General features: G+C 44.5%; 1 protein-coding gene across 1 annotated transcript; it reads left to right on the forward strand.

The window, feature by feature from the left end:
• Positions 1-1,530: 1,530 nt before the first annotated feature.
• On the forward strand, positions 1,531-24,535 carry LOC137537120 (gastrula zinc finger protein XlCGF57.1-like). Its single transcript, XM_068259253.1, has 2 exons — positions 1,531-1,951; positions 21,668-24,535. Exons 1-2 carry the CDS (start codon positions 1,531-1,533, stop codon positions 22,786-22,788), a joined length of 1,542 nt encoding a protein of 513 aa, XP_068115354.1. The 3' UTR covers positions 22,789-24,535.
• Positions 24,536-25,159: the final 624 nt, after the last annotated feature.

A 25,159-nucleotide genomic window follows, 5' to 3' on the forward strand; every position in this document is an offset into this window, starting at 1 on the left:
CGTGAGATACTGTATGTACTAAACTATATAGAATGAACCTCCCCGTAAGGGAAGTTCATAAGAGAGTGGGCAGTGAGTGGGAGTGGATAGTGGATAGTGTTATTTACCTAAGGGGGCGGGGCTTCTCTCTAGCCCGCCATGCATATAGGATCCAGCATGCCCAGGGAGGACCAGAGCTGCTGCAGACTCAAACTCCCTGCAGTGCCGCATGTCTCTGACTGCAGCAATGCATGCTGGGAGATGTAGTCCTTCAACCGAAGGACTACATCTCCCAGCATGCATTGCAGCAGTGAGGACACATAACTTCGCTGGAAGCTTCAAAAAGCCGGCGCTGCAGTACTCCCTGATAACATTTATTTATTTATTTATTGTATTTATAAAGCGCCAACATATTACGCAGTGCTAACATGGTGAATCCCATTTAGACAGGGGGCTAGGGAACAGCACCTCCCCCTCGTAGGTAAGTAATATTGGTCACCCCCACCAACCGCTCACTCTATCATGAACATCCCTTATGGAGTGGTTTGTTTTGTTATTTTCCCTACATAAATGGTGTGTTGCCTTTAAAATAAGCCTGAAGCAACAGGTATATGGAAGCTGCCATATTTGATTGCTTTTAAACAATACCAGTTGCCTAGCAGTCCTGCTGGTCATTTTGGCTGCAGTAGTGTCTGAATAACACACCTTTAACAAGCATGCAGCTAATCTTGTCACATTTTATATCAGACATGTCTGATCTGCATGCTTGTTCAGAGTCTGAGGCTAAAAGTATAAGAGGCAGAGGATCAGCAGGACAGCCAGGTAACCAGTGTTGTTTAAAATGAAATAATTATGGCAGCCTCCATATCCCTCCAGCTTCAGGTTCCCTTTTAGAATCAGTGGTGGGTGGGGACTTCCTTCATGGAACAAACACAGGTAGAGTGAGCATAAAATAAAACATCACCTGTCAGAGAGAGGAAGGGGGGTGCAGGGAGGACACAAAGGTGTGTGTGTGTGTGGGGGGGGGGGGGGGGGGGGCACTGTTAATGTATCTGTGATCAAATATTAAATTTTCTCTAATTTTGTATACAGGGTAGAGAACTAATACATATGAATGTTGTGATTAAAGAGACATATGTGAGGCGTGATCAGCAGTCTATGGTGGAGGGTGTCGTGATGAGGACAATTAAAGAGGAAGAAGAAGAGACATATGTGAGGAGTGATCAGCAGTCTATGGAGGAGGGTGACATGATGAGGACAATTAAAGAGGAAGAAGAAGAGACATATGTGAGGAGTGATCAGCAGTCTATGGAGGAAGGTGGTATGATGAGGACAAATAAAGAGGAAGAAGAAGAGACGTATGTGAGGAGTGATCAGCAGTCTATGGAGGAGGGTGACATGATGAGGACAATTAAAGAGGAAGAAGAAGAGACATATGTGAGGAGTGATCAGCAGTCTATGGAGGAAGGTGGTATGATGAGGACAAATAAAGAGGAAGAAGAAGAGACGTATGTTAGGAGTGATCAGCGGTCTATGGAGGAGGGTGACATGATGAGGACAATTAAAGAGGAAGAAGAGGAGACGTATGTGAGGAGTGATCAGCAGTCTATGGAGGAGGGTGACATGTTGAGGACAGTTAAAAAGGAAGAAGAAGAGACATACAGGTATGTGAGGCGTGATCAGCAGTCTACAGAAGAGTGTGACATGATGAGGACAATTAAAGAGGAAGAAGAGACGTATGTGAGGAGTGATCAGCAGCCTATGGAGGAGGGTGACATGATGAGGGCAAGTACAGAGGAAGAAGAAGAGACATATGTGAGGAGTGATCAGCAGTCTATGGAGGAGGGGGACATGATGAGGACAAGTAAAGAGGAAGAAGAAGAGACATATGTGAGGAGTGATCAGCAGTCTGTGGAGGAGGGTGACATAATTAGGACAACTATCAAGGAAAACATTACAGGGATGAGCTGCGGTGAGTGATTTTGAACAAATTGAGCTAATTAAGTATGACAGTAGCGGACAAGTACGACTGCAGGTCGCTACACCATTATTTCCATCACTACAATGATGTCCATAATCAGAATTTCAAGTACAAATATAAATTACACGATTCTGATTATGAGTCGTAATTATATATAATATATTGTACAGTGCTGTCCATGATTATTTATACCCCTGGCAAATTTTGGCTTAAAGTAACTTTTATTCAACCAGCAAGTAATTTTTTTTTACAGGAAATGACATAGGTGTTTCCCAAAAGATAATAAGACAGACAGACAAACGACAGTGCTCAAGGCTGCACCTGAAATGTAAACCAACAGAGGCAATGCAAAGCCCCATTGGGGCTTAATACATGCCTTGAATGCAAAACAGATGCAAATTATGTGCTAATTCTAATTTCTAAAATTTTGAAAGTAGATTTGAAGCAATGAATGCAACTAGCCACTAGTATACTTACGTTCAATTTTCACAGCGGGAGACATAGCAGCGCTTTCAAACCAAAGTTATACCTGAATGATCAATCTGCATGGATGTGCAGAGCTCCAATAACTGGACTATATTACACGCCTAGCACTCACTACAGGCAAAGGAGGGTGTTAGCTTCAGTGATAATGTGTGCACAAATTATTACCTAATAGACTTCCCCAGGGTGGTGACAGACCCCCTCCGGGAAGGCCTAACACTAGTCTAGCAATAAAAACATAATATTCCTTGTGCTGCTAATCATAAATGGTGTTCACATTTTATAAAGCAGACAGACAGACAAATGACAGCGCTCAAGGCTGTACCTGAAATGTAAACCAACAGAGGCAATGCAAGCCCCACTGGGGATAAATACATGCCTTGAATGCAAATATCGTAAATATGGTTGTTCGCTAAAAATTGTACCGTTAATGGGCAACTTTAGGTCTCCATACTGATCCTCCTCCCATAGTTGAAGTCTGTGCCAGGATTCTATATATAGGCTGGAATATTTACCTGTTAAAGAGAGTCTGAAGCCTCCTAAAATGGCAATTTTTTTAGATCGTCTTCTTAAGCATTAATGTCTTAGCTGAAATGCAGCTATCCCGCGGCAAAAAGAGGCTTTAATTACCCCAAAATTCCTAGGGCAGATTTCAGGGCTCCTTCCTGTTGGAGGCAGAGCTGTAGCCCTCTCTCCATTCGCGTCAATCTTCCATGGATCTCCGCCTCCTCTCACCCCTTTTAGTCTTCTTTCACTGAGAGGGGCGGGAGGAGGCGTAGATCCATGGGAGATTGCAGTGGATGGAGGCAGAGCTACAGCTAAAAGCTCTGCCTCCCCAGGCGGCAAAATCCACGACTTTGAAAGTCGTAGATTTTTGCCCCGGTATTTTGGGGGGGATTAAAGCCGCTTTTTGCCGTGGGATAGCGGCATTTCAGCTAAGCCATTAATTCTTAAGTAGACTGCCTAAAAAAATGTAGGAGGCTTCAGAGTTGCTCAACTCCAGAACCGGAGGAAATCTGAATAGTTGTTATTCGTATTTCATCCGGTTAAAATCAAATCACCTGTGTGAGGTGGGCGGGGGTGTTAATCTTACCTATCATGACGTTTTCTTCGTCCGTCCCTTGGCGCCTCCCATGATGTGGTACAAGTGGCGGTCACGTGATTAAAAACACTTCCTCCTTCCGGGTTGAAAGAGGAAGTGTTTGTAGTCACGTGACGCGCGTGGACCGCATCATGGGAGGCGCAGAGGGATGGACGAAGAAAACGTCATGATAGGTAAGATTAATACCCCCGCCTACCCCCCACAGGTGATTTGATTTTAACCGGATGAAATACGAATAGCAACTATTCAGATTTCATCCAGTTCCAAAGTTGAGCATCTCTGTTCAGAGTCTCTTTAAAGAGGAACTGTAACGACAAAACGGCCCCTGGGGGGTACTCACCTCGGGTGGGGGAAGCCTCAGGATCCTAATGAAGCTTCCCACGCCGTCCTGCGTCCCTCGGGGGTCTCGCTGTAGCCCTCCGTACAGCCGTGACGCAATATTTACCTTCCTGGCTCCTGCGCAGGCGCTCTGATGCCTCTCGGCGCCGAAGTAGGCGGAAATACCCGATCGCCGTCGGGTCTGCTCTACTGCGCAGGCGCAAGTTTCCGGCGCCTGCGCAGTAGAGCGGACCCGACGGAGATCGGGTATTTCCGTCTATTTCCGTGCCGAAAGTCGCCACAGCGCCCCCGCTGGAGCCAGCAAAGGTAAATATTGAACTGACAGTCGGCACAGTCGCCGGCTGTTCGGAGGGCTGCGGCGAGACCCCCGTGGGACAGAGGACGGCGTGGGAAGCCTCATTAGGATCCGGAGGCTTCCCCCACCCGAGGTGAGTACCCCCCAGGGGAGGTTTTTGTTGTTACAGAGTCTCTTTAAACAACAAGATAAATTGCATTTGTTTTATAATGGGGATGTTCTTCTATGACTGCTACTTGAGTTTGGTGGGAGGAGCTTCTTATCAATAGAAATTTGGCTATTCTCATGACTGGTACACTGACTGTCTGCTTCATTTCTCTCCTCTAACCTGACTTTATCTCTAATATAAATTATAAATACCCAGTGAGTGTATTAGTATCCATCTCTAGCAGCGTATGGAATATTTCCTGCAGGGTGCCTGGTACCGCTCTGATCTGAATATTACAGCGTCTCCCCATTGTCTAGGCCCTCAGTGATAGGGGTTGCCTCTTGTAGCTGGCAGACCTGGTTGAATGCAAGACCTTGGAGGCGTTTATTATCAGTTTCATGCCTCTGATGGAGTTTAGCAGTGCTCTAGTTTGGCATTTAGACTGTAAATCCTCCTTTATGGAGGAGGTCATCTTGATATATAGACAGAGGACGTTTAGATCCACCAAAGTCACAGAGTGAGGTGCTGCCCGTCGTGGCTGCGCGTGGCTTGCTGCACTGGAAGCAGGAGCAGATGTACAAGACTCACCACCAGCAGGCGCCATCTTGTCCCTTGTGTTGGGTCCTGACCTCTGGCGCTCAGGCACACCTCACTCCCAAGTCCCACGACAAGGATTCTCCAGGTTTCCAGGTCTGTTGTAGCTTGGCCCATATTTTCAGACTATGTTCAATAACTGACTTGGAAGCAAATATAATGCAAATTGTATGCAACTAATCACATTTAATAGAAAAAAACACAAGTTTTGATCCTATTGAGAAGTGTGTATGTACATTTAAAACATAATTTTAATGATAATAAAAACTTGTTTTCATAATGACTAGTTGTTACACAAAAAAACAAGGTATGGTCTGATTATTTAGTAAGCATCTGATTCTGCCATCCAGACAGATCTATATGAGAGCAACACCTATACCTCCACTAGTTTGCTTATTGCTCTGTAAATCATAAAGAAACCCCCCACCAAACCAACATGTTTCAACCCCTCAGTTGGAGCCGTCATCAGGGAAAAGTGCTCAGTGCAGTAAAGAAATAACATTGCAATTACATCATATGAAAAACAAAAAATGAGCATCTGCTCTCCAGTTAAAGAGGAACTGTTGCAAAAATCTTAAAATTTAAAACACATACCAATAAGAAGTACGTTTCTTCCTGAGTAAAATGAGCCATAAATTACTTTTCTCCTATGTTGCTGTCACTTACAGTAAGTAGTAGAAATCTGACATTACCGAGAGATTTTGGACTAGCCCATCTTCTCATAGGGGGGTTCTCAGGGTTTTCTTTATTTTCAAAAGCACTTAGTGAAAGGCAGTTACTCCATTCAACTGTCAAAATAGTGTGCATCGAGCAGGGAGGCTGGCCAGCATCTTTGTATTAATCCTTTTCAGAGAATATTTTTGTAAAGAATAAAGGCCATGCTGAGAATCCCCCATGAAGAGACGGACTAGCTCAAAACCTGTCGGTAATGTCAGATTTCTACTACCTACTGTAAGTGACAGCAACATAGGAGAGAAGTAATGTATGGCTCATTTTACTCTGGGAGAAATGCAGATCTTATTTGTATGTGTTTTACATTTTAAGATTTTCGCAACAGTTCCTCTTTAAGTCAGCAATCAACTGACCTCTTTCCTGATCAGCCTTATACACTACCTGGGTAGGGCAGGACTTGTTTGTCCTAAACTGACCACTTTTCCATCCCTTTCCATTGGTCAGTGATCCTTTCAATCACTAATGGACGATAGTCATTGGTTATCATATCTTATTCCATAATTGTTAAAAAGATACTTTCTGGGCATTTGTTCATCGCCCCGGTCGATTCACAGAGTGTCTATATTGTTGGCTTGCCCCTTCTTCTAAAAACTTTGTATATAAATATACAGAACAACAAAAACGCCAAATAGCGCTGTTTCCCCATAGGGAAGCATTGGGCACTTCCTATTGGTGTATCTATCCAGGGGTAGTCCGCCCCTCTATCTACCCTCCAATCACCATTAGGCAACCGTATCTGCCTGCCCCCTTATGTGTACCTCTATTCACCGCTTCACTCTGCGAGCAGTGTTTGCCTATCCCCATGGAAACTACGCTCCCATTCCCCCCCTACCCCCTCCGTATTTGCCTATCCAATAGGCATCCTTATGTCGCGGCGTTACCTGTTGTCATGTGAACAGGCAGAGCGGGGAGGTGTTGGCGCATATCGCCAAACCCATTGGTTACTACATCTCTCATGAGCATGGGAAGCTGGGGTCTGCCTATTTGCTCTATCTACCTCATCTATTTACATCTATTGGTCTACTTGATGAAATGTGTATACCATTTATGATTAGCAGTACAAGGAATATTATGTTTTTATTGCTAGACTAGTGTTAGGCCTTCCCCGAGAGGGTCCGTCATTGTCGTCTCTTAGGTAATAATCTGTGCACACATTATTTACTGAAGCTAACACCCTCCTTACCACTACTGTCTATATTTTACTTTCAAAGACTTTTATTGAGAGAAGCTTGAAAACAGTGGTACAGGTAGCAGGCATAAGAAGCATGAACAGTTTTTTTCAAACAGCATATAATTTAGTAACATTAAACCTAGTATGCCATATAATTGCAGGAAATCTACCTAGAAGGCGTTTTAAATGGTAACTCAACAAAAGTTGAACATTAAACATATAGAAGGTGGAGCTGTAGAACAATCCCTAGAGTAGAGTACCCAAGGGAAATTTCCGCATTGATTTGCGGTAGAAGAACATAAGACTATATATACAGGAGTCCCTCTGATGACAAAGGGGGGGGACTCCAAAATGGCACAGAGACAACTTCCGTCAGGTCGTCGGAATGTTGTATTGGAGGACCAGGACTCAGGACTTGCATTTGTATAGACTAATTTAGTTGCTGTTTGATATTTAAGACATCTCTCTCTTTTATTTATTCTTTTTTTCTGTTACATTAATGCTTCCTTCAACAATGACGTAGTAGTTGAGCTGTCCCTTTGGAACAGGATGAGTCTAACCATGGCTGCCATACTCTCTCGAAGCGATCTAGGGCGGCAATCCGCTATTCTGGCGTTTAGTTGTTCACATTGCATTATATAGTTTATTCTGTCCAGAACCTGTCGATATCTAAGGTTTGGTTGTAGCCATAGATGGGCTATATGTAGTTTAACTGCGAGTGCTATAAATTGTATTAGCTTGTGAGAAGCATATTGGATTTCTAGTGGTTTGTAACCTAAAAGAAATATTTAAGGGTCTTTTTCTATTGGTATGCCCAGATCATTTCGGATGAGAGCGTGTATTTTAGACCAGATTGTAACCGACCTGGGACAAGACCAAAAGATATGATATATTGTACCTTTGTCTGGACAGCCTCGATAGCAAGTGTCTGGTTTGTTTTTATCAAAGGTATGGATTTTTTGTGGTGTCATGTAGATTCTGTGCAGTAGTTTTATTGAGGTCTCAAGACCTGAGCTATATATGCTTCCTTTAGAGAGAGTTTCCATGCATTCAGACCAAGTTTCACCATCTAATGTCTCGCCCAGGTCAGTTTCCCAGTCTTTTTGATATTTATGTAGAAAAGAGATAGAGGGCTGATTAAAAATTGAGTATAGTTGCGAAAGGACCCCTTTTTTGGTGGGGTCATTAGAGCATAGTTGCTCAAACCATGTGTTTGTGATTGGTTTATTGTGTATGGAGAAGGATGAGGTAAAGTGATAGATTTGAGATATGCGAAAATTTTCGTTCAGGGTTGCAGGGAAGATATTTTTTAGGTGTTGTAATGATGGGAGTTTGTTATCAATTGTAATATCGCGTAAAGAGAGGATATTTGCCTCTTTCCATGCCTTAAAGGCTATATGATTTAATCCTGCCTGAAAGTCAGGATTTCCGAAAATATCTAATAGTGGGGGAGTGGGAGATTGTAGGTTGTATCTCGTCCTCATCCCTCTCCAAACACTCAAGGTGTGAAAAACCGTAGGGGCTAGTTCCTTAAGGGGAGCCAGCTTCCATTTTGTTGACCATAGAAGGCCTTTCCAGGTCATAGGCTGTAGTATATCATTTTCTAGCTCTACCCAAGCAGGAGCATGGTCTTTCGCATATATGAAGGGCAAAAACGCCAGTTGCGATGCTCTATAATATTTAGATATGTTAGGAACAGATAGCCCTCCTTGCGATTTATGAATCCAGAGCACTTTCTTAGCAATTCTGGCCCTTTTACCGTTCCATATGAATTTCAATATATCAGATTGTAGGGAGGATATGTCTTGTGTGTTAAGGGGTATGGGTAAGACCCTAAATAGATATGTCAGCTTAGGCAATAACGTCATCTTGACAGACGTGATTCTTCCTGACCAGGAGATACTGTACTTTTTCCAAGCTTCTAGGTCATGTTTTAGAGTATGTATTAATGGGGTGTAATTTAATTTATATAATTTTGAGGTATTGTTGGACAGATTGATTCCCAGGTATTTTAAGTAGTGGTCCTTATACTGAAATTTATAGGTATCAGAGATCTTTTTGGCTGTTAAGGGGTCAGTATTGCAGAACAGAGCTTCTGACTTAGAGGCGTTGACCCTTAAGCCTTAGAGTTCTGCAAATGATTTAAGAAGTTGGAGCAAATGGGGGAGTGATTTTTCAGGTGATGTTAGTGTTAAGAGCACGTCGTCAGCAAATAAGCTGATTTTATTGACGTATTCCTTAACTCTATAACCAAGTATTCCTGTGTGCTGTTTGATAGCTCTTGAGAGAGGCTCCATTGCTAGAGCAAATATGGCAGGGGAGAGCGGGCATCCCTGTCTGGTACCTCGGTTGATAGTGACTCTAGTGCCATCTGAGCCAGGTAGTTTAAGTGTAGCTGTGGGTAGTGAGTATAATTGCGTCAGCCAGTGGACATATCGCCCATTTATTCCTGCTTGCTGCAACACTGCAAACATATAGGGCCATGATAGGCTATCAAAAGCCTTTTCTATGTCGAGAGTTAGAAGCATTAGTTTGGTTTTGTGTCTGTTGGCATGATTGATAAGCGTAATATTCTTACGGATATTGTCCACTGCCTGACGCATTGGCACGAAGCCTACCTGATCTTTGGATACAAGGGCTGGTAGGAATGCATTTATTCGGGATGCTAGGATTGCTGTCAGCAGCTTGTAATCAATATTTAGGAGTGAGATTGGCCTGTAATTTTTAATATCCATTTGATCTTTATTAGGTTTTGGGATAATACTTATCTGGGCATCTAGAAATTCTGAGGAAATTTTCCCCGGCTTTATGAGGTCATTATAAAAGGCAGTGAGGTGCGGAGCTAGTTCATCTCTAAATTTCTTATAATAAGCGGCACTAAACCCATCAGGCCCGGGGGCTTTTTTGGGCTTCAATTTTTTTATGGCCTCGGAGACTTCTTCCTCATCAATTTTGCGATTTAAAAAATCGCTTGATTGTTTGGTTAGCTTGGGTAGCTGTAAATTCTGGAGCAACTGGGTTATTTCCGTGGGCTCCACTTTGTTAGGTGTTTTGTATAGATTTGTGAAGAAATTTTTAAATGCTTGGAATATTTTTGTAGGGTCACTGGTGATTTCCCCATTGGATGCTCTAATTTTATATATATTATTTATTTTGTGCTGGTGGCGTAATTTGGCTGCTAGCCAGGAGTCTGGTTTATTCAGGTATTTGTATTGTCGTGCCTTTGTCCATCTTAGTGCCTTCTCAACCTGTGAGGATTGAATGATATTTAGTTGTAATTGGGTATCTTTGATGAGAGATGCTATGTGTTTGCTAGGGTGAGCTTGGTTTTCTAAAGTAAGTCTACGAAGTTTGTAAAACAGGTTGTCTGACTTTTCTTGTTTTTTCCTTTTAAGAGATGTGGCTAGTTTTATTAGGTGTCCCCTCATGGTTGCCTTGTGGGCTAACCAGATAGACCTGGGTGATATGTCATTTGTTACATTTTCCCTGAAGTACGTACTAAGATGGTCAGCAATAGCATTTCTATTGGACTGGTCAACCAATAGTGATTCGTTTAGTCTCCAGGTATAAGGTGGTCTAATACCTGCTAGTAAATCAATGCCAAGGAAGAGTATGTCATGATCTGACCATGGTACTGGGATATGTCTAAGGAATAGTAACGCTGGGACGTTTGATGAAGTGGTGAGGATATGGTCTATTTTTGCATATGAGTTGTGGGTTTGTGAGTAGTGTGTGTAGCCCTTTTTGCTCCCATGTAGTTCTCTCCATGCGTCTACCAGGAAATTGTCTTCCAGCGCAACTCGTAATTGTTTTCTTTGTTTTTTGGTAAGCTTATCTGGGGATGGCTTAGATTTTTCTAACGAATCAATTAAAGTGAAGTTGAAGTCTCCGCACCACAGAAAAATCGTATTTGGTCCTATATCTAGTTGTGTTTTTAGGTGCGTAAATAACTGGAATGCCGATTCGGGGGGAGCATATGAGTTAATCAGGTATAGATGCTTTGAGAAGAGTTCTCCATGTAGGATTACATATCTTCCCTGCTCATCGCATTCAGTTTTGATGTTTGATAATGGGAGATTATTTTTGATAAGGATCGCAGTGCCTCTATGTTTCTTATTTGTATTGGAGAGGAAGTACTGTTGATATTTGGCATGAAAATATTTTGGGTGAGATTTTTTTGAAAAGTGGGTCTCTTGCATGCATATTATGTCTGGGTCGTATCTAAGTAGCTGTTGAAAAACTTGGTTTCTTTTATTTGGAGAGTTGAGGCCTCTGACATTAATAGAGAGTGTCTTTAAGGTGATCTTGTTATCATGTGTAGTCATTAGTCTCCTGGATCCCTAGTTTTCTGGATTATTGTCCTGGACCTGATCCCCCAGATGTGCCTTAAAAATAGAACGAAGAACTAAAACAGTCTATGAGCCCGGGGGCTCACAGACTTCTCGAGGGGGTATAGTAGGATCCCAGAAAAGTTGGGTTCCATCTATATCATGCATTTAAACTCCTAGTGAACTAGTCTTCAAAATCATGTCAGCAACTCTAATGAGGAGAACTTTGAAAAAGTGATACTTGCAACAAAAAAGGAAATTCCAAGTTCTCAATCTGCATATCAAAATTTATTATCAAAATGACACATGATCCCATAAAACTTCCCTTTTTCCCTCCCCTCTAAAATTCCCTGCCTGGAGTTAGGAGCGCTCCTCACACGCACACACAATTCATACATGAGGCATAGTCTCTGGCCAGGTAGTGCTTAATGCTAGTGTGGCTAAATGAACTAATTCATCATCAATCTTGATGTCAGTTTGTGGGCAGCATCGTTACGGGGCAGCATAGCCTTGAACACTGCCCAAACTATCCCATTCTTATAGATTATTCATAACACTTTGTTTTTATATATAAGATAATCAGTAAAACTTCAGAGTATGCTGATCCCCTCCCCATCACCCCACTCCCCCAGACGCCCCCTTCCTCCTCACAGTTAACTATACAAGGCCTGCAGCCATTATTATTATTATTATTTTTTTTTTTTTTTTCTTTAGTAGAGAGTGGATATCTACAATGCCCGTAAAATGTTGAGCCGTGAAGGCTGTTAAGAAGTATCCTGTTAAACTACCCGGAGTTTACTAAAACATGCATCATTATATATTACCATGGCTTCTTAATGAGGAGAAAATACATATTCATCTAGGTGTTACTCCATAGGGAGCCCCTTGGCTCTATACATATTATAGCATAGCGCTCCCATAGGGAGCAAGATTCCTTCCCCCCCGCGTGTGGTGGGAACCCCGGGCATCAGAGGGACCCACAGTGCCCCCCCCCCGATGCCAAGGGACCCCCACCCAACGCAGCAGAAAACCATCCACCCCAACACCAAGGAGTACCTCGACCCAGAGAGCTCGCAAACATCCATTTCTCACAAAACATAGGGTAACTTTAGACTGCAATATTGCTAGCTTTGCCTCCTTAAAGGACCAAATGTGAGCATTATCTGGATCGTATATTGTGCTGTCTTCAGATAATCGTTGTCTGGATATATTGACTAGATGATTCTCGCCGGTTTAACTGAGCCTTGGATGGGGGAAAGGAGCCACTGTATGTTCAGCCCTCAGGGGGACTATGAGTAAAAGTCTCTTATAGGAATTTCTGAAGATGAATGTTTTTCCACAAGGTGCAAACCAGTGTCCTAATACCCTAAAGTCTTATTTTGAGTTCAGAGTAGGCGTGAAAGGTGCCCACGGCAGAGAAGGTTCTTAGGGCCAGAGCTTGGTAGGCGTTTGGGGGTAATGCTGACCGTGAAGAGACCACAGTTTTTATGTTTGCCATTGTTGATAAGGGGGGACCCTCGGGTGGGCGAGAGCGACCCTATAACCCTGGGAGGTGGAGGCGTGAGTAAGTGGGGACAGTTCGGAGGCCTGAAAACATAGAAAATACATAGGGTACTTATTTGGCAGGAGAGGCTGTTTGCGAGGATGAAGGCGAGGAATGTGCAGTGACCGATTCCCAGCTTCTTTCCGGTCTGGGCGAGCGAGGGGGAAGCGGGCGTGCCGGTGATGGCGGGGTTTCAACTTCCAACTTCAACTTGGCACAGACTGACTTTCCTTCATCTACCGATTTGATAGCGTACAGAAGACCGTTGTGTTGAAAGAGCAACCGGCACGGAAATCCCCAGCGGTAAGCTATGTCAGCTTTTCTTAAGGCCTGGGCAATTGGCTTGAGTGATCTTCTTTTTTGCAGGGTTTCCGGGGCCAGATCAGAGTAGAGCTGCACTGATTTTGGTACCCCAGGTAGTTCCGAAAGTTGTCTGGCGGCTTGCATAATCTGTTCCTTGGCCTCGTAATAGTGTAGCTTCATGATAACGTCCCGCGGCTGGTCAGGATTTCTGGGTCTTCCCAGGGCCCTGTGGATCCGATCAATACGGAAAAGACACGGTTCAACCTGTGGCAAGATGTCGGAGAAAAGGTTTCCAGCTACTTCCCTCAGAGCGGTAAAGGACTCGGGTAGGCCTCGGATCCTTAAATTTGACCTGCAAGCTCGATTTTCAAACTCTTCCAGTTTTTCTTCTAGCTGAGCTATTCGCGCTTCATGGGCTGTTTGGACCTTTTTGTCTTCTGCTAAGGCGACAGCAAAGCGGTCGTGGTTTTGCTCTAGGGTATTCACCCGGGTTCCAATGTCCCTGATTTGCGCATTTATGCTGGTGACTGCTGTAGTTAATTCAGTCCTGAAAAGAGTTTTTATAGACTCGTAGAGGTCTGCATGTAAGCTCGGCGTATCTTCTGAGGAAGTCTGAGAGGCCTCTGGTTCTGGGGTGCTTCGGTCAGCTACTGGGGAGGAACCGCTTTCCGCCATCTTGCTGCTTTGCCTCGTGGCGCGCTGCTGAAAGAAGTCCGAGATAGTCTGCGTAGCCTTCGAGCTGGGTTTAGATTTTGATCTCTTTCTTCTCTGCGACATCCCCCTCGTCCGGGGATACTTTTTGGAGCCTGAATTTATCGCTCTGAAGTGCTTAGTAATGGCCGTCCAGGCAGTGTTCTAACGGAGCTCAAAAACCTAGCATCCGTCCAGGTCGGCTCCGCGCATGCGCCTCTTCGATATTTACTACTGTCTATATTTTACACGTGACAAATGTATAGATTTCCTTATACAGTAGTGGCTTATCAGCCATATAAGGAATTGGGTTATATATGCATAACTCATAAATCATACGCAGGACTGCTACACATCACTAAATTATGCATACTATATTCAAAAAAGTATCAATTCCAATCACCATACCACCATAGTCTATGTGTGTGTTTAATAACACATTTTTTTACTCATGACGCAATTATAGGTTTATTTATACAGTATATTGTATAATTACTCAAAAAAGGTGTAAGGCTTGGTGGTGTATTCCCCTCAGTCAGCATGCAATGCATGAGCTGACGTGGAGGAGGTACACACACTAGCACAAGGAATCAGGATATCCCTAGTGTAGTGGAGGGGAGTACTGACTCCAATAGGAGATTGTGGCGCACAGAGCCGGTGCAGATCCGACAGCCACAAACCATACTTTCACGATTACGTCTCAGCGCAAGGTAGCGCTGAGCGCAGAAACCAGAACTGAGGAGATCAGGACAGGTAGACAGAATGAACGCTTGCTAGCCAGCCGCTACTTAGCGACAGCAAGCGTCCACAACGAGACAGACTGGAATGAGGCAGCCAATGCGTTGCAGCGATGGCGTGCCTCACAAAGACAGGACAGGATAGTCAGGAAATAGCAGGATCAGGATAGATGAACGTAACACAGACAAATATACAGTAAGTATGTTTTCCTAGCGTATTACAATTACAGCTATCAATGAAACTATTTGTAACGTCTGACTAACATATGTATATATCGGCAATGAACCGATATATGACATAAGCAGGAACACTGACTTAGACTGGAGCAATACAGGGAACAGGACTCAGAAGGATTCGCTATCTCTTCGCAGAGATGAACGCAATCCACAAATGGTAACAGAACAGGATTCAGAAGGATTCGTTATCTCTTTGCAGAGATGAACGCAATCCACAAACGGTAACAGAACAGGATTTAGAAGGATTCGTTATCTCTTCGCAGAGATGAACGCAATCCACAAACAGAACCAGGAGCAGGGTAACTATCTCAGCACGGGCGATCGCGATACGCGCAACCTACCAAAACGTGCTGGAAAGCTGACTAACTGCACACAGGATATAAACAGTTCGTGTACGTATACATCAGCGACACTGATGTATCAACGTAACACGAATACAAGGAAAATAATAAACGTGCTGGTATGCATATATATTGGCAATGAACCAATATATGATGCAAAGACCAGCAAAGTATCTTTAGAACAAGAAACACGATCGGGGGCTGAAGCGACAGCAAGGCAGGCTTAAACTGAAGCTATAAAAAACCCGAGGAAACCCTGCAGGAAGCAGATCTTTATACTGAGGTCATCCAATGGGAGCAGACATGCAGATTCCCACACAGGTGAATGATAATCAGTCACAAGCTGACAGCAGGGAAAGGCAGACAAAGCTATGCAGCTTGCATGGAAAGAGATCAGAACTGCCTGAGCTGCAGCACTACTACTTCCAGCAATACCTGCTGCAGCAGCGATCATGACAAAAGGAAACCTAAAGTTGATTGGGAGCAATGAGTAAATTAATAATGATATTAAATATCAAAAAAGACCTTTTTCATGCATCCTGCCAACAATAATATATGAAAAGCAACAAAAAGAGAGGATTGGCTCTTGGGTGCATGAAAATTTGATAAACAGCTTTATTAGTGAACAAGTACCAAAATCTTAAAACTAGACCTATACACATGATCTAAATATATAAACATTAAAATTGTATATCACACAACTCCGCCACAAAAAGCCACTAAGGGCTCAAAATCTCCATCATAACTATGGGGCTGCAGTCCCCAGAAAGACCAATTAGTAAAATGTTATTGCTGGTATAAGAAACATGCATAGGACCTTAATGAACATTGTTCTCCATTGTGATTATTTTAGAGGGTTCACAAAAAAGATGATACAGCTAAGCCCCCCACTCGCAGGGGCTAATAATGCAGCAGATGAAACAATGTACTAATAATTGTTGTTGGTATCCACAAACATGCACCCCCCACTCGCAGGGATGGAAATGAGGTGGTAGGTGGTTAATGAGACAAACAGGCTGTCAGCAAGCTGTTAGTAAATGATATGATTCCAAGCATTGCAGCGTATAGTATGGAAGCCGGTGACAGCGATAACATCTGTAGCAGGGGTAAGCAAGCCATGCACAAGCAATTAGTAGATTGAAATAGTACCAACAGGAATCCAACACTAAAGGGCCACTATAGTGTGGTGGGCATTTGCCCAAAGTCCGGGTGCAGTAATGAGGTGTTGATATCAACAAAGTAGCAAAGTTCCAGAGGTAATAATAGAGGTCCGGGTGTATGATGCATGTATGGTCGTATAATTACCAATCCAGCTAACGTAGTAATGTCCAGAAAGGGGTGATGATGATGGAGAGGAGTCCCAGGTAGCAGGGTGGCAGAGTTACCTCGCTGTAGATTGGCCTGACATGTTTCGCCGTTTCCTAACGGCCTTCTCAAAGGCAAACAGAGGAGAGCATATTGCTAAGACGCCATGACGGCGTTCTTTATACTAGCCGCGTTGATCCTCAGCCCCAGCCACGCCCCCTGCGTGCTCCCGCATGGACGCCCCGCGTCAGAGCGCGGAGGCGTCTGGAATTGCGTCACTGGAGCGCAAACAATGCGCTCCATCTCGGCGAAGCCGGAAGAGGACACCCTAAAGCGGATGCCCGCTGTGACGCATCCAAAATAGGGAGGGCAGGGGGCGGAGAGGGGCGGGGGATAGACGGCAAGAACAGAAAATCAAAACAATAATGTAAGCAACATATAATATATAACACAACCCAAGGCAAAGTGAACCACAAGTGATTACACAGTAGCCGCTGTGGCCATATAATAAAGAACATACATTAACTAATGTAACACATAGAGAGTATGGACAGCCGTGCCAATGAATAGATAGCTGATGGGCATGCACAGATACCATGTCCATAATATTAGTGGGCAATATAAACGTAACAGTGAGGACGAGACCAGGGAGGAAGGAACTTTTCCCTCCAAGCAGGTGAAGCAGGGAACGCACAGATGAATATAATGAAAGGCAGGGGAGCAGAGACTACAAGCAGCTGGAGGGCTTGTTTCACCAACAAGCCTAGTTCGGGAGAAAGACCCGGTAGTTAATGCTATCATTAAGGCCTTTATCTTTCGTTTCTCCAAGATTAAAAATCCAACGAGACTCCAATTGGAGCAAAGCTCTATCCACATTCCCCCCTCTAGGATGTCGATGTATTACATCGAGTCCTATAAATCTAACATAATGGGCATCCCCCCGATGTTCAAAATGAACATGGCGGGAAATTGGGGATTTAAAATTGCAGCACGTGATGTCTCCTACATGATCCTTAATTCTTTCTTTTAGAGCACGGGAAGTTTTTCCAATGTAAAAACAGCCACATCTGCAATAAAGCAGATAAATGACCGCAGGGGTATTGCAGTTGACAAAATGTTGCAAATACCACCTGCGGCCATTGGGTAAAACTACCGATTTTCCAGTTTGTAAGTATTGGCAATAAGCGCATCCGCCGCAGCTATACGTGCCCTTAATTTTGCAATGACTATCGGGTCCTTTTTCCCCCCAAAAATGGCTTGTGGAGAGCAAATCCCCTAATGTTTTACTTCGTCTATATGTGATTTGAGGTTTAAAGGGAACAAATTCTTTAATGATACTGTCCTTAGTGAGGATATGCCAGTGCCGCTGGAGAATACCATCCACCTCCCGATTTTGGTCGCTATACCGCGTAATCAAACGGGTTTCCTTAAAGTCAGCTGAGGTCTTGGGCTTCTTTTGTAAAAGCTCGGAACGATTAGTTGATTTGGCTCGTTTGTATGCTTTTTTGAGCCAATGGTCTTTATAACCTCTTTCTTTAAATCGGCATCGTAGCAATTTAGCTTCCTTTTCGAATGTGACATCATCCGTGCAATTTCGCCGGACACGTAGATATTGTCCGGTAGGTATGCCACGTATGGTGTGTAATGGATGCGCACTACTTGTGTGTAAATAGGCATTAGATGCTGTGGTTTTGCGATAAATCTGGGTGGATAGATGGCCCTCTCCATCGACACTGACAGTAAGATCCAGAAAAGAGATCGAGCTGCTGTGACTATCCATAGTGAATCTCAGGTTCCAATCATTGCAATTTAAAGCCATGATAAATTCATCCAATAGATCTTTACCGCCAGTCCAGAACATCAACACATCGTCTATGTACCTATGCCAGGACACAATGTGGCACAGGTACATGACGAAGGAATCATTACCAAATAGGTGGCGTTCCCACTCCCCCAGGTACAGGTTTGCCAAGGAAGGGGCACAAGTTGTCCCCATGGCCGCCCCCTGCACCTGGAGGTAGTGGGCGCCATCAAAGATGAAAACATTATTCTGAAGAATAAATCTCAGACAATCCAAGAGGAACTGATTATGTGGTATCTCGCCCACATCCATTTCACTCAGAAATCTACCTACAGCATCCACTCCTTTCTCCTGTGGTATGCTGGAGTACAGAGCCTCCACATCCAGGGTCACCAACAAAGCATCCGTAGGTAATTGCAATCCCTCCAAAAGAGTGAGGAGATGCAATGTATCTTGTACATATGAGGGTAATCGATGAACATTATGTCGCGGCGTTACCTGTTGTCATGTGAACAGGCAGAGCGGGGAGGTGTTGGCGCATATCGCCAAACCCATTGGTTACTACATCTCTCATGAGCATGGGAAGCTGGGGTCTGCCTATTTGCTCTATCTACCTCATCTATTTACATCTATTGGTCTACTTGATGAAATGTGTATACCATTTATGATTAGCAGTACAAGGAATATTATGTTTTTATTGCTAGACTAGTGTTAGGCCTTCCCCGAGAGGGTCCGTCATTGTCGTCTCTTAGGTAATAATCTGTGCACACATTATTTACTGAAGCTAACACCCTCCTTTGCCTGTTTTGAGTGCTAGGTGTATAATATTGTCCCGTTACTGGAGCTCTGCACATCCATGCAGATACATCATTCAGGTATAACTTCTGTTTGAAAGTGCTGCCATGTCTCCCGCTGTACCAATTGGGGGTTATGCAGAGGGGAAAAAACTGTATACATTAATAGTCGATTAGGCATAATATTCGGAGGGGAGAATGTTAATATTGACAGCAAACATGATCAAATATTTAGGTGATCATATATAAGATATTTGTAATTAAATTGCTATGTACTTCACAGAGATTATGCATTCAGTTTTATAAGTATCAATTCCATGCACCATATTTTTAATGCCATTACCACTACTGTCTATATTTTACACGTGACAAATGTATAGATTTCCTTATACAGTAGTGGCTTATCAGCCATATAAGGAATTGGGTTATGTATGCATAACTCATAAATCATACGCAGGACTGCCACACATCACTAAATTATGCATACTATATTAAAAAAAGTATCAATTCCAATCACCATACCACCATAGTCTATGTGTGTGTCTAATAACACATTTTTTTACTCATGACGCAATTATAGGTTTATTTATACAGTAGAGGCTTATTAACCATATAGGGAAATGGATTATACTGTATATGCATAATTCATAGATTATACGCCAAACTGCTGATTATATTGATGGTGATTACAGGATATACGTATTGTGATCCCTTCAGTTTATCTGCCATGCTTTAAAGAAGAAGGAGCAATAGAGTCAGAATACATGTCTGAGATAAGATTGTACATTTAGTCAGGAAATACATTGAATTGGCTAAATTCCAAGCTACATAAAATCTGCATCCAATCCAAAGTTGTTGTCGTGTGATTGGCCGCCTGTAATAAGCACAACCTTCTGCAGTTCTCTGTCAGGCTGATAAATAGTGATGGTCAGTGACTTGCCAAAACCAGGGGAAAAATATACTAAACCTGGTGCGTCCATATTCCTGGACCATCTTGTACATGTTCTCCCCCAAATGGTGTCCTTCTGTCTCACCCATGTGTTCCCATGTGTCCTCCTGTCTCCCTCATGTGTCCTCTTGTCTCCCTCATGTGTCCTCTTGTCTCCCTCATGTGTCCTCCTGTCTCCCTCATGTGTCCTCCTGTCTCCCCCACATCTGCCCTCCTGTCTCCCCCACATCTTCCCCATGTGTCCTCCTGTCTCCCCCACGTCTGCCCCACGTGTCCTCTTGTCTCCCTCATGTGTCCTCCTGTCTCCCTCATGTGTCCTCCTGTCTCCCCCATGTGTCCTCCTGTCTCCCCCACATCTGCTCCATGTGTCCTCCTGTCTCCCCCACATCTGCTCCATGTGTCCTCGTGTCTCCCCCACGTCTGCCCCATGTGTCCTTTTGTCTCCCTCATGTGTCCTCCTGTCTCCCTCATGTGTCCCCCTGTCTCCCCCACGTCTTCCCCATGTGTCCTCCTGTCTCCCCCACGTCTTCCCCATGTGTCCTCCTGTCTCCCCCACGTCTGCCCCATGTGTCATCCTGTATCCCCCATGTGTCCTCCTGTCTCCCCCACATCTGCTCCATGTGTCCTCCTGTCTCCCCCACATCTGCTCCATGTGGTCTTGTGTCTCCCCCATGTCTGCCCCATGTGTCCTCTTGTCTCCCTCATGTGTCCTCCTGTCTCCCTCATGTGTCCTCCTGTCTCCCCCATGTGTCCTCCTGTCTCCTCCACGTCTTCCCCATGTGTCCTCCTGTCTCCCCCACGTCTGCCCCACGTGTCCTCCTGTATCCCCTATGTGTCCTCCTGTCTCCCCCACGTCTGCCCCATGTGTCCTCCTGTCTTCCTCATGTGTCCTCCTGTATCCCCCATGTCTGGCTAATGTGTCCTCCTGTATCCCCAATGTCTGCCCCATGTGTCCTCCTGTCTCCCCCATGTCTGCCCCATGTGTCCTCCTGTTTCCAACATGTCTCCCTCATGTTTCCTCCTGTCTCCCTCATGTCTGCCCCATGTTTCCTCCTGTCTCCCTCATGTCTGCCCCATGTGTCCTCCTGTCTCCAACATGTCTCCCTCATGTGTCCTCCGGTCTCCCCATGTCTGCCCCATGTGTCCTCCTGTCTCCCCCATGTCTCCCTCATGTGTCCTCCTGTCTCCCTCATGTGTCCTCCTGTCTGCCCAATGTCCTACCCTGCTCCCCCGCATGCTTCTGCTCCCTCTCCTGTCCCCCTTTCCTGCCGGGTGTTTAGAGTCACCTGCTTACCTCATCCACCATACCCGCAGGGATTGCAGACCTCCGTCTTCTCCAAGCGGCTTCCTCTGGTGATGGGCTTCTAATGATGATGCAATCATTAAAAGCCTGTCACTAGAGGAAGCCACATGGAGAACATGCAAGTCTGCAGTCCCCGCAGGTATGGTGGATGAGGTAAGCAGCTGACACTATACACCTGGGGAGGCAGGAGAGGCATGCGGGGGAGCCGGGCACACAGATAGGGAATCCCCGACGTGGCAGCGGTTCGTATCGGCCAGATTCCTTGCCTTTACCATATAAGTTGCAGGGTCTTTTTCTCCCCATTTTTCGGGGGAGTAAAAGTGCATCTTATATGGCAGAAAATACGGTAATTTTATGCAAAGCCATGCAGCTGCTGCATCAGGTCCATATCCAAGCTTTTTAAACTTTGTATCAACTTGGAGTTATCAGCAGCTCACTGACCATCCCTAATGATATTTGTTCCTCCCCTCAGAATTCTCTAACAGGAAGTGATGATGTTTCTCTATTTGCAGGGCGGAGTCCCGGCATCAGGAACCTCTCAGAGACTCGTCTCTCTGTATCCGCAGACTGTACAACGGATGATGATGACATTGGACAAGAGTCTCGTGCAGATATCCTGGTTACTCCAAATATTACCCCAGACTCCTCTTACCTGTCTAACCCTGAGAGGCCCCATACCCTGCCCAGCTCTCCCCCTGCTGGAGGGTCTTATTCCTGTTCCACATGTGGGAAAGGTTTTGTTAATAAATCAGGACTTGTCAGACATGAGAGGTCTCACACTGGTGAGAAGCCCTATTCATGTGCTGAGTGTGGGAAATGTTTTGGACATCGATCAACCCTTGTCAGTCATAAGAGATCTCACACTAGTTTGAAGCCATTTTCATGTGCTGAGTGTGGGAAGTGTTTTGGACGTCAATCAACCCTTGTCAGTCATAAGAGATCTCACACTGGTGAGAAGCCCTATTCATGTACTGAGTGTGGGAAATGCTTTGGACATCAATCAACCCTTGTCAGTCATAAGAGATCTCACACTGGTGAGAAGCCCTATGCATGTAATGAGTGTGGGAAATGTTTTGGGCGTAAATCACTGCTTGTTACACATGAGAGATCTCACACTGGTGAGAAACCCTATTCATGTGCTGAGTGTGGGAAATGTTTTGCATGGAAATCACTGCTTGTCATTCATGAGAGCTCTCACACTGGTGAGAAGCGGTTTTTATGTGCTGAGTGTGGGAAATGTTTTGGGCTTAAATCACTGCTTGTCCGGCATGAGAGATGTCACACTGGTGAGAAGCCCTATGCATGTGTTGAGTGTGGAAAATGTTTTGGATATAAATCACAGCTTGTCAGACATGAGACATCTCACACTGGTGAGAAGCTCTATCAATGTGCTGAGTGTGGGAAATGTTGTTGGAATAAATCACATCTTGTCACACATGAGAGATCTCACACTGGTGAGAAGCCCTTTTCATGTGCTGGGTGTGGGAAATGTTTTGGGCGTAAATCACTGCTTGTCATGCATGAGAGATGTCACACTGGGGAGAAGCCCTATTCATGTGCAGAGTGTGGGAAATGTTTTGTTCACAAATCGTATCTTGTCAGACATGAGAAATGTCACACTAGTGAAAAGTGAGGAGTTACTGCAGAATTATATGAAATTTTAATGTATGCAGCTTATAAATGGACCAATCAAGTCCCACCAAGGTTTTAATTGATTTATCCATTTTCAAGCTGCATAAATTTGAATGAATTTGCCAATATTTGCATCTCATTGATCATCCCTTGTGAGTAGGGAGGAGCTAAACATAGTCGTGACATCACGCACATGCGCAGAGCATGCTCCCCCTCAGGCGCGATCGAGGACGCGTGCCGCTGCGTCAGCTCCTGCATACTACTGAGGGGCCTTGCCAACCCGGAAGTAATCTAGAGGTAGGCTGCCCATGGACTGTTCGCACTCAAACAGTTCGGCCCATCCCTACTTGTGAGACACCCTATTCATGTGCTGAGTGTGGGAAATGTTTTGCGAGTAAATCACTGCTTGTCAGACATTTGTGTTGGGTGTGGGAAATGTCTTGGCCATAAGTGTTGTTTTTTTCCAGTATTTCTGTTACCTGGTGCAAAGTGCATATGAAAGCGTTTTTACACGGAATTCTGGGGACTTTTTTTTTTGCAACTGAGTGCATTGGTTTCTAAAGCAGAACGTCCCTGTACTAAGGTGACATGATGAGATAAACATGGGTACATATAGTACTAAGCCTTGTTAGAAGTTTGACATCAATAAGTAGAATGAAAGATCCGTGCACCTTCCATCTGGGTTAGTAGCTGTTTTATTATGTCCACAAGCCGAACAGGTACATCTCCATCACAAAGCCAATCTTAGAGGTAAGTCCAGTGTCATGGAATCCACCGGTCACCGTGGGAGTGGAGGTGGGTGGTGGGGGACAAAGCCGGAGCTGGTAAGGCCAGCCGGCCTTTCTTTCTACTTACTGATGACCCAGTTCATGGACTCTTTCTACCTACGTACAAACGGAGCACACCGCGGGTCCGAGCCAAAACACAGCCAGACTACACCATGGTGAGAGTGATGTTGCTTATTATACTTTGTGGTGTTGTTAATTAATAAGGGAGTGCCACCTCGTCTGTTTTTCTTTCATACGATGACTAGTTAAAACTGACCCATTTCAAGGGTTAATAAACCATGTTCTTTTTCTATGCAAATGAGGCAGGGTGTGCAGTCACATGCAGCCACAGCTCTCCTGCAGAGTAAATGAAAGCCAAAACACTTCTATCTTGCTGAATAAAGACTCATGATAACTAGAGTGCTAAAAAGCTACAGTAATTATTTGATTTTGTTGGGAGCTGAATGTGCCAGATTTTATGTCACACTGAAATGGCTGCTGTGCACAATTCAGAGTCAGGATGTGAGTGAGACTCCAGGAAAGTTCTATATAGCATGATTATTTACTGTATGTACTGTGAGCTGCAGATGTTGGAATATTAGAAGCTCCCATCCATCCTGACTGAACTGAGGAAAGGAGATTTCCCTCCTTCTATCTCTCTGTGTGTCTTTATTTTATATTCAGGAAACATGAAGAGATTTGAGCTGAATGCACAAATTCCAGTAAGATAACAAGAGAGGGATTTATCTTCCAGCAATGTTAAGGGAAAATCGAGGTGAGCTGGGAAAAATCTTTACTTACCTGGGGCTTCTTTCAGCCCCTTGAAGTTCATGTGGTCCCTTGCTGAGGCTCCGGTCTCTTCCTGCCAGCTGTTTCCAGTATGCAGAAGCTCGCCGATCCAGGTTGGGTCATGAGCTTATGCACAGGTGCATGTTCCCGCCGTGATTGCAGTTCTACTGCGCATGCACAGGAGCTCACAACCCGGCCTGAGTCTGTGAACTTCCGCATACTGAAAACAGCTGCCAGGACAAGGCCAGAGCCTCAGCAAGGCACCACACAGACTTCAAGGACCTGGAGGAAGTCTCAGGTGAGACACTGGCAGGAGAATACACCAAGACTCCCATGCACCCAGTCAATTGGCATGCAGTGATTGGATTTTGCAGGCATTTTTTGAACTGTGCTGGATTTACCTGTGGGTTGCGGTGAATGCTATACAGGCACCTGCAGTCCGCATGTTTGCATTTGTCAGTTGTGTTTTTGTTTAGTTGACCTTGTGTCTGATCTTTAGTCACATGGGTGTCTGCACCAATTGCTATGGAGCCAGGAATGAGTGGGGGTAACTATGCTTCCTTCTCCCCTTCTGGTTGCATAGGGGATTGTGCATTCCACCACAACGAGGAAGTGACTGGGTGGGCGTTCTGTCATGGGCAGGATAATGTGCGCTGGGGGTGTGACAGAAGGAAGAGCCTTTTGAGCCCATTATATGTTATTATTATTGTTATTTAGTATTTACACTCACCGAAAGGATTATTAGGAACACCTGTTCAATTTCTAATTAATGCAATTATCTAATCAACCAATCACATGGCAGTTGCTTCAATGCAT

The sequence above is a fragment of the Hyperolius riggenbachi genome, chromosome 10 (assembly GCF_040937935.1).
Source record: "Hyperolius riggenbachi isolate aHypRig1 chromosome 10, aHypRig1.pri, whole genome shotgun sequence".
In the NCBI taxonomy this organism is placed as follows: Eukaryota; Metazoa; Chordata; class Amphibia; order Anura; family Hyperoliidae; genus Hyperolius; species Hyperolius riggenbachi.

Coding starts and splice junctions, on each gene's coding strand:
- LOC137537120 (XM_068259253.1), top strand. CDS start 1,531: ATGAGGACAATTAAAGAGGAAGAAGAGGAGACGTATGTGAGGAGTGAT. Junction 1,952..21,667: donor CATTACAGGGATGAGCTGCG/GTGAGTGATTTT, acceptor CTCTATTTGCAG/GGCGGAGTCCCGGCATCAGG.